General features: G+C 47.3%; 1 protein-coding gene across 1 annotated transcript; it reads right to left on the minus strand.

Annotated features, from left to right (window-relative positions):
• Positions 1-1,835: 1,835 nt before the first annotated feature.
• Positions 1,836-9,915, minus strand: rnf103 (ring finger protein 103). Its single transcript, XM_070836636.1, has 7 exons — positions 9,514-9,915; positions 7,105-7,253; positions 6,507-6,622; positions 5,670-6,092; positions 5,361-5,493; positions 3,876-3,962; positions 1,836-3,354 (listed from the first exon to the last, which is right to left on the minus strand). The coding sequence occupies exons 1-7, from the start codon at positions 9,737-9,739 to the stop codon at positions 2,377-2,379; spliced, it is 2,112 nt and encodes a 703-aa protein (XP_070692737.1). The 5' UTR covers positions 9,740-9,915; the 3' UTR covers positions 1,836-2,376.
• Between the last annotated feature and the right edge of the window lie 431 nt (positions 9,916-10,346).

Raw genomic sequence — 10,346 nt, forward strand, 5'->3', positions numbered from 1 at the left:
AAACCTCAGGCAATACAAGACAGAGGATATGCTTCTTTAGCTTGCTGGAGTTTTCTGCATTTGCCATAAGGTGCAGGTCAACCCACTCATGTTCTAGCAAGTCATTTATACTGTACAGGTGCTGGAGGCCAACAGTAAGTTTCTTCCCCAAACTGTTGTGCTAGAAAACCTCCAGTTCCAAATGCCAAAATATCCCTTCATTATTTTTGATAAATTGAGACAATGTACACAGTTCAGTTAAAGGTCAGCACATAAATAGTAGTGAGGGCTACTCAATCTGATGTCAGTCAACCACAATTTAAACAAAAGTTATTGGTTTGAAAGTTCTTCAATATAACAAGAAATTCATATCATCATTTCGAATGAGCTCATTTATTTTATTTTGAAAAAATGAATTAAATCAAAAGTCAACGGTGGTTTCTCTCTATTCTAGCCGATGCTGCTGAGCGTCGGTGCGTCCCCTTCAGGACAATTACGCACGACGACGACGACGACCGACAGCCCACTAAGGCTCTGTTAACTGTAAGAAGCTGCCAGTGAGCAAGGCAATGAGACCTCCAGCAGCAGGAGCCCGCGTGTCAGCTCAGCTCCTGGCAGTCAGCGTGGAGATCCAGGGAGGAAAAACTAAAGCATGCACGCCGAGCAAAGTATCTATGACTGAGAAGGACTAAAGGCAAGGGTCAGGCAGCAGCAGCCGTTCCAGTACTTGCTCCCCACCTAGCTCCCTTTCTGATGGAAATATCTGGTTCTTTAGCTGCTCGATTTTCCACGACGTTCACCAGCTTGCGTCTGCTATTTGCTGCCGAGGAGATGGCGTACAGCGGTCTGACTGAAACCTGCTGGCTGCTGCTGCTGCTGCTGCTGCTGGAAACGAGGTTGATGAGAGCAGAGTTTAACGTAATTAAAGGACAAGCTAAAAGAGGCTGAAACCCTCTGTGGAGCCGCAGAGTCGGCGATAATTCTCTGTCGGTCGGTCACTACAGGCGACACCTTTCACACTACACACAGCTGTTCGATCCACAAATCTCTACAATGCATTACAGTATAACTTAAAAACGAACGTACATCATGTTTGTCAAAAACATTTCCGTGGGCCCCGTCTCTGATGCGTCAAAGAATGTGAGAAGAAACAATTGCGGCTGCCATTTTTCCCGTTGGCCGAAGCTCAACCGCACAGATCCCCCGCAAGCTGTAAGATTCTTTCACCCCGTGTTGTTCTCTCAGAATAAGAGCTAATGTGATGGCAGCAGATCAGAGTGCGCATGTGATGTTACTGTATGTATGTTTTCCAAGTGCTAAACATCATGGCATCAGAGTCAGTACCCTGATTAAAGCCTGGTTAGAGTTAGTGTTTAAAACCCCTGCAAGTCGTCAGAATGCAGCGACGGTGACCCCATACCCGTTTTGATTCCCCTCACATGGCTCAGTGATCAGGTACTCTATCCACATGACCACCGAGCCGTGCTGTGTCCTCATCTTTTACAACCCTGTGTGTTTGGGTTCTGACTGAAAAATCACCGCTCGAGCCCTGAGACGAGCAGAAGCAAGGAGAACTTATTGATAGCGGAGGGGGGAAGCGAATTCTCTGTGGATAATCAAAATAAATACACAAGCCACGTCAAAATGAACGTTGCGGTGAGTTACTGGTGGGCTCAATACCGTCAGAAGCAGGAGACTTTTTAAATCTGATTTTTCTGGTAAGAATGGGCAGTAAAGAAACAGCCTGAGTGGCTGAAGCCATCAGTTAGTCACTGTCATATTACACAACCTACTTTGTTCACGTGTTGTGCTGAGTTTCCAAAATTCTAGTTACAATAAAAACACATACAAACATGGCGGTTTTTGCCTTAGCCATCAGTCATGACACACGATGGAGCGGACTGTGTTTTAATGCAGCTAGCTTTACTATATCGAGCTCGGTCATTTCTTGGCCCGCCTCTAATCACATCAGCATCTCACTCCGACCGTGTCGGGAGAGAACAGCATCCTACTTTTCTATCCTGGAAACAGCAGAACGCTGGTGAATGAAAAAAAAAAAAACTAACTAAAAATACATTTTGTTGCTCTACAGAGTTTACTGTGACTGCACCTATGGTTACTGTGTGAGTCCTTCTCCTCCGGGCTTCCACGGTGTCGTCCGTCTGACGCGATGGCTGGCACGCTGCTGTCAACAGGAATGGAGACAAGTTGATTGATGGCTCGTGAAAACATCAGCCCTGGTGTTTTCTACTTCATTTCTCCCTCGTCCCAACTTCACCCAAAGCAAGCCGCGATGGTAACAGACACAGTCTCGGTGCCCGGTCAGCTCGGTGCCAATGAGCAGCGAGAGCAGAGAGGAGTCTTGGATGAACATAAGAAAGGGGTCGGGTGGATGTATCAGTCCAGAAGTGTGTTGTCGGCGGAGCTGCTCCGCGCGGCTCTCTGCGGTTTCTTTTTGTAGCTGGGCCAGCGACACACTGGGCAGCAGTGTCTGCCTGCTGCCAACCACACCACGATGCACTGCTGGTGGAAGGCGTGGCCACAGGGCAGCCCCATCAGCAGCTCCTCGCTCCCAAAGTTCTCCAGACACACCACGCACTCCGAGCACGGCAGCATGTCACCGGGCCACACCAAACAATCGCAGCTCTCCTCTTCAGGTGCGAGGCAGCAGTCCTCTTGTGCGCCGTCAGCTGACGGTGAGTGTCTGTTTCCGTGACGACAGCAGAGGGATGATGCAGGGTCCATGTTGTTGTACACAGGGTGCTGTGTGTCGCTGTCCTGATTGCACAATGGTCTCTTGGGCCTTCTGCTGCTGTGCGAAGGTCTCCGAGGACCTGCGGGAGGCGGATCTTTCTGCTCCTTGCTCTCCGTGTCCGAGTGGGAGCCGTCCGTCTCTTCGTCAAGCTTTCCGGTAGACCTCTCAGCGCTGGACTGACCGACGGCTCTGAACCTCCAGGTTGGCAGGGCTTTAATGTAGTCCATGTCTACTAACGGGCGAAGCCAGAGATCGGGGAAAGCCAAGCGCTCCAATAGGAAGTTGGGGTCATCTTCCCAGTCTGAGTGGTCAGATGGGACGTGCTGCAAAGACGCAATAGGGTGGAGCAGGTAGGAAGTGTACCAGTCCCACAGACTGGCAAGCCACTCCAGGTTGGTGGTGCTGTCCTCTTGGCTTCTGACGCCGCAGCGGCGTTTCTTCTCAAAGTAGTCGACCAGCAGGCCGTGGGCCAGGTAGGTGGACAGGAAGAGAGCTGGGTGGGAGGAGTAGAAGGTCCAGTCAGCTCTCACCAGGCTGGCCAGTGTAGTGGTGTCAGCATAACGAAGCAGCTTCAGACTGTAGCCATACAGAGTATCCAGATAGGACAGCTGGAGAAGAGCCTGCGGGGGGGGGGGAGTGATCAGTCAGTGATTAGTGATCAATTATTATCAATTCAACTCTCCACTCAGTTAAAATAGTAATAGTAAGGCCAGTTCTGGAAACATTTCTTTTCATTTCTTGGCTCCTTGTTGACCTGACAGGATTTAGTGGATTGAGGTGTGGCTACTGTGGGGGGCTACTGGAGTGCACTGAAGTCACTGTCATGTTGGTGAAACCAGCTTGAGATGACATGGTGCTTTATCCTGCTGGAAGTAGCCATTAAACGACGTACACGCAGGCTATAACGGGATACACCCGGTTAGCAGCAACACTCAGGCTGCAGTATTTAGAATGATGCTTCACAGTAGATGTGTTCACTGAATACAGCTGAATGTTGGCAAAAAAATTCCACGGGGAACCTTTAAATTAGCGGTCAGGTTTAGGTTCAGGTTCAGGGTTTGTTAAACCACCTTTCTGGAGCAGGCGCTGAGAGACAGATGTGGAAAATAAAGTGAAAAGTGCCGTATGAGTGATCTCCTACCAGAACAGGAAGCCACGACACCAGCAGCACGGAGTTGTAGGTTCCAAGTGTTCGGATCAGAACTACAAATCGTTTCACTGTCGCTCCCTGCACATGGAAATGAATACAGGGTTAAAATTGAGCGGACGATAAATACATATACAGCGTCGTGTCGAAGGTGTTGAATCACTTGTGTAAAAAGTACTCGGTCCTTTTTTCCTTCAATAAAAGTAGCAAGACCACCTTCTAACTGAAGTCCTGAATTCAAAATTTGACACACACTACTCACAAAAAGTTAGGGATATTCGGCTTTCAGGTGAAATTTCAGGATGAACCTAAAATGCATTCTAACCTTTCCAGGTGAACTTAATGTGACCTTCTCTAAACTTTTGAATGCACATGTCCAACTGTTCAGTGTTTCAGTACTTTTTGCACAAGTTGCTGTTCTCTAACAAGAAGCTTAACAGAAACATTCACAACAGGTTTGATCCATGAATCCACCAATACATTTCCTGCTTCAGGTAGAATTGGTATTTAAACAGTCCTCCTCATCATGCTGTTCACATTCTGACATCATGAGACCAAGACGACACCTAACAGTTGATCAGCAGCACCTCAACACTGGAGGCTTCAAACAGGAAGTCCTCAGACGGAGGTGTTCACTGAGCTTAGAGGGTCACAGAGTGTCATCAGGAGGTTGTAACAGTGATACAGAGAGACTGGAAGAGTCACAGAAAGGAGAGGAGTGGACGTCCTTTGGCCACATCCCAATTTATTGAGACACTGAAAATGTTTTGTTGTGGTATACCTACCACTGTTGTTAGATTTTCTTTCAATAAATTGTTTAAGATGAATAAAACGACCATTGCATGCTTCTACTTAAATGCCCTACTTTCATGATATAATATCACTGTAGCATTCACTTTTTACATTTTCCATATATTTCACCTGAAAGTCGAATATCCCTAACTTTTTGTGAGTAGTGTATATTATATTATATTATCACCAGAATGTAGTTTAAGTATCACTTAAAAGAACTTATTATGCAGAACTGCCCCTTTTAGAGTTTTTTACTATATATACTGTACATTTTAGTGTTGGATTATTATTGTCGATGCATTCATGAGGATTCTGCTTACAGTATTCTGTTGTACTTCTAATACTTAATCAACTGTTGGGAAGACAGACTAATGACTGTTCCTGCTTAAAACCTTTACAGTGGCTGTATGCTGCCACTGCACAGCACATGTGCTGACTTCAACTTGCTTCTATGTTTTTCTGCTCTTCATATACCAGTTAGTTATCTGGTTGTTGTTTCGGAAGGCGGTAAAGACAGACCAATGAGCCGGTCACGAATAAGACGCAGGCAAAGATCCCTGGATCATTTGCGTGCATGTGTGTTGGAAGAGCCTGCCGCAGGACGCACACAGCCACTTTTACTACAGCTGTCAAATGAATATAAATAAAGTATTTCCCTTTTGCGTCTGTGGAAAAACATGCAGTGACCTGTGTGATGAAGAGATCCATCCAGGCCAGCAAGTTGATCAGGACCAGACTGAGGACAAACAGATCATTGACCTCCGGCTGGACCGAACGTAGGAAAGTGTCCATGGCGGCCAGGGACAGGAACTCCCCGGTGCTACAGACAGGAGAGGAGGGGGAGAGCAGAGATAGAGAGGAGAGGCGGAAGAGTAGGAGAGAGGATGAGAGGTAAAGAGGAAGAGAGGAGAAGATGAGGAGAGAGGGAGTGGAATAACAGTCTTTTTTTTTTTGTTGAAACGGTTGCACATCATCATTCCTGTGTTCAATCATCACCTGTTGCCATAGCGATAAATGCCCTCCGGCATCTTGAGGATGTAGGCGGGACTCTGTGTCACGCCGATCTCTGACAGGCTGCTGTGGTTGTCCCAGCGACGCACGTCCACGAAGATGAACTCAATCCTGCCGGTGAACTTGACGGACAGCGAGGAGAAGAAGGCGGGCGGCTGAGACAGATGGGCGAACAGAAACATCTTCACTGGGTGGGCCGAATCGGAGCGCCACTCCTCCGCCAGCTGCTCCGACCGACGCAAGGTTTTAACGCGATGGGCCACATGTGAGGTCATCCAGCGGAAGATGTGCTCAGTTTCGATGCGGCGGCCGTTATATTCTTTTAGCATGACTTTGCCCTTCGACGCAGAGGTCTGAGGCACAGACATGATGAGCGTGGAGCGCTGCCAGCCACGCTTGATGCACAACCTGGTGGACAGAGCAGAGAGCCGACATGGCAGCATTACACTACAGCAGGCGGTATTCTGGATCATCGCCCTGCTTACACACAGGAAGACACCATGTGGCAACCACTGGATGTGCTTTATCGGTCCCACCGGACCATCCACACTTATTCTGATGACAGTCACCACATCAACAGTCCTGTTCCTCACAAAATGAACTCTGTTTTGGATATTTAAAGGACGTGTGTGCGTCAGCTTTGGTTACGCACTAGTACAATGTATGGAAAAATAAAGAGCAGAACATCCTCAGCAGAGCTAGAAGAAATCTAGGATAACTGATCCAAATGTTTATGCCACAGAAGCGTTATTTGTCACGTGTCAGTGTGCCTTTATATTAATGAGAAATGCCAGGGCATTAGAGGAAGGTCCTGTCTCCAACCTGTAGTCATTGGAGCAATTGAAGGTTCCAGTTCTGATCCCGAATTGAGACACTTTCTGCACCATCTTCCCCCAGTTGGACTGACTGAGCAGAGCCTCTCGGTCCTGAGCAATGACCTGTGGGGATACACAGGGACAGGTGATGGAAAAGTCATTTGTCAAGGGACAACGTCAGTGGAAGCCTAACCTCACTTAATTCCAAAAAACGGTTGAACGACAACAAACCATTCTGTGATGAGATCACAGAAGTAAAATAGGAGTAGGAGTAAAGTAGGAGTTTTTAAATATGAATCATAGGAGACTACTGAAATCACTCACTTTACTGTGCAGCTGTGTTCAGCCACTAATCGGTGCATTACGTCAGAGCCACAAAACCACAGCTCATGTAGAAAGTCTCATCAGAAACAGCCTCATCAGAAAACTGACTGCAGATGTGACTGCTGAACTGTTGACTGTCAGGTCAAGGACAGCAGAAACTCTACGCATCTTCTGCTGCAGACTGAAAACTCGCCTGTTCAGACTGCACCTTGGTCCGTTAAAAAAAAAAAAACATTTCTCTATTCACTACTCTGTGGAGTAGCTGTCAGGTCTGCCTTTACCTGAACCAGCCAGATCCCGTCTTTAGTGTCCTCCACTAATTCATAGAAGTGCATCTCTCCGCTGAAGTGCGTGGTGCTGGCATCTCCCGCCTCCGTCTGCTCCTTCTCCTTCTTGATGGCTGAGTACAGCTCCCCCTGCGTTAACTCTCCTGCGGAGGAATAAAAATCCAGTTGTTATTTGCCTACACGACTCAGCTGGCACGCGCGTAATCAAGCTATAACCTGCAAATGAGACAAGACAAAACCTAATTGTAGCAAAAAAAAAAAAGTATATTAGCCTATACATAGCAGTAAATGATATGCACGGTTTATTAAATATACATCTGGCACATTAAAATAACCAGCGAAGCCTGCTAACGTTGGTGCTCCTGATTCCAAACCACTAAACTGATCCGCTTAAATGATTGACAGCTCAAGAGAAGAGCTATTACTTTGCCAGATTTGCCAGAACTACAGAAACACTGGTTTTACCACGATGTTACTGAGTGGAGATTCTTCAGACCAGCTGATAACAGCCAAGTTTCACTTTGTGAAGTCAAACAGAAAGTTCCGCCCACAGTCATCAGTTAATCAGACTGTCGCTGTCCATGTCTGTCCTTTTGACTGATGTGACTGTCAGCGTAGGCTAAAAAACCTGAATGTTTTCGTACACTTAGCTTAGATAATATGATAGAAACCACTGAAGTGATCACGTCTCTCTGGGTCACAGCTTCAACCACAAGTGCTTTCATTTGGCCCATTTTGCGTCTCCATCACTAGCAGCCTGCTCCTCGTTGTTCCTCTATCTTCCGGGTGTCAGTAGATGACGCCGTCACTGTAACTGAATGTAGCGTTGTCGTGGTGAAACATGCAAATTGCCCACCTCGCCGCAGCAATGCCGTTCGACGAAAACGTTAAAAAGCTTCATAATTTGGCATTGTGAAGCTTTTGAGATTCTGCTGTCCACATCTGAGGTGAATCTGTTGAATCCTGAGCTCCACAAAGTTCCATACAAGTAAAACGCCTTAAATGGTGTGTTGTCACATGACCTATGACATCATCATTAGAGCCATCAACTATTCCTTTGCAATTTGGCGTCGCATTACTCAATTCTATACGATCTTGATGAACCCTCCAGGAGGAGGAGTGGGTTTTTTTTGTTTGGATGTTAAAGTCAAGAGGAAGTCAGGTAACATGGTTGAGTGCTTGTTCAGTTTTCCTGATTGTGGTGCCCCCACATTTGCATTTATGGGCTCTCGTGCTCTGCTCAGAAGCAGCTGAGTCAGATCGGACACATTTAGTATCACCATCCATTCCAGTATGAGGCTTAATATCAACCCGGTCAACACTGTCCCAAGCCTAAAGACAAGTTTGACAAAATTATACGAACGTGAAAACGTTCAATATTCAATCCAGTTGGGGCAGAGCTGATGAAAACCAAATGTGAGATGTCTTCCAAAATGCTAAGAGCAATGTGCAAGTTACAACTTCTGGTTTCAGATTTGGAGCAAAACAGATTGTGCAAACTCAATTTAGTATTGCAAAGGTCTTCAGATGTTCTCGGAGGAGGGCACTGAAGTAGCTTCACTTTGCAAAAACAAGCACATTAAATTTAAACTGACTGAAAGTTTTGGCTCCAAGACTCTTTTTAAAATATTCATGTTACACAAGACCATGAAATTTAGTACATCTATGTCAAATTTAAAGGCGAGGCATTCATTTTAAAATACTCTACACCTACCCTAGAACTAATTTTCCACACCCAAACCCAAACCCCCCCCTTGTCAAATATTAGATTTCACCACTTCTGGTGCAAATTTTGTGAGTTTTCAAGGAACCCTGAAACCTCAACTCAGCTCGAGGTTATTAGAGGACGCTCTGGGTGTGCCTGACTGACATATCTATCGAAATACTTCCAAGTTGGAACGTGGGTGCAAAGTTTTGTGAATTTTTGCACATCATAACGGTCCCAAATATGTGTTGAAAAACAGATGACTTCCTGTTGGGCAAAAACCCACTAAACCACTACATTTTGTGAACATCAGAGAAACGCCGCTCCAGTGCTGGCGATAGAGGCCCCTGGCTCTGAGAGCACCAGTATTGGTGATCCTCACTCTTACTTCCATTTGACACTTGACACTTTTGACATCATCCAAATGATGATGTGGTAGCGTCGGACCCTTTCACATGAACTAAGCCAGGTGGTGGCACGGCCTGTCGGTGTGATCTCTGACCAAGTGGGCGCCACCAGCAGACCTCCACCTGACATGATGGTGTCCAAGCAAATGAAGGCACCTCCTGATTCTGTTCACTGCCACTGTGCTTTCAGGCCACGTCCATGGGCTGTGTCTAACAACACATGACTGGTGATGTGCAAACTGATGTGACCTTTCACACAGACTCCCCCCATCACCCCGTCCCCCACCTCACCTGATTTCTCCACCAGCTCGCTCACATCCTTCTTCTCAGCCAGTCCGGAGTACCCCAGCCCCCGACACTCCAGGATGGTCTTCAGCTTCTTATAACTGAGAGTGACTGGATCCACCAGCTGGGTAGCGAACATACCGGTCTCATACCAAACCACCGCCTCAAAAATCCTCGCTAGCATAAACAGCACTATGAAATACAGAAGCAGGAAGAAGAGTTTGAGCCACATCTTGGAGCTGGACGAGAGAGCTGCTGGCACCAGAGGCTGTCAGGGGGGGGGGGCTGTCTGCTGCCCCCGGACGGGCTACACAGCTTTCCGACCGCTGTGTTTCATCCACAGTCGATTGTCTGCTCGATATTAGCTCCCTGTGCGGTCGTCACACCTTCACGTTAGAAGATATTCCCTCGCCGTTCATTTTTCTACCAGCGGGTGCTAGCGCGCTAATTAGCTTAGCATCGCAGCTAGGCCTTCGGGGGATGCAGCAACCAAAACAAACAGGACTCGTCACGCTCACGTGTCCGCCGCACGCGCGGCAGTTCCCCGAAGCGAAGGCCGGCGGCGCGTGGCCCAGCCAGCTGCTGCGGTCCCGGGTCCTCAGCACATCCCAGAACCACAAAGTGACAATAATGTCATCTGATCCGATTCTGCTCCGATCAGCTGGTGGACACGGACCAGCTGACGTCACGTCCGGCTCCACCTCGCGCATGTAAACAAGCTACAAAATAAGAGTCTCACGCGAAATGAAAGTGAGAGTCCCGTCACGACACAGACACGTATGCTGTATGCACAGATAGTTAAATCTAGAATAGAGCAGGGTCAAATATCAGTAATCGGT

The sequence above is a fragment of the Pempheris klunzingeri genome, chromosome 9, assembly GCF_042242105.1.
Source record: "Pempheris klunzingeri isolate RE-2024b chromosome 9, fPemKlu1.hap1, whole genome shotgun sequence".
NCBI classification, from domain to species: Eukaryota; Metazoa; Chordata; class Actinopteri; order Acropomatiformes; family Pempheridae; genus Pempheris; species Pempheris klunzingeri.

Coding starts and splice junctions, on each gene's coding strand:
- rnf103 (XM_070836636.1), bottom strand. CDS start 9,739: ATGTGGCTCAAACTCTTCTTCCTGCTTCTGTATTTCATAGTGCTGTTT. Junction 6,093..6,506: donor AATTGCTCCAATGACTACAG/GTTGGAGACAGG, acceptor TCTGTCCACCAG/GTTGTGCATCAAGCGTGGCT. Junction 3,963..5,360: donor TGGATCTCTTCATCACACAG/GTCACTGCATGT, acceptor TTCCATGTGCAG/GGAGCGACAGTGAAACGATT.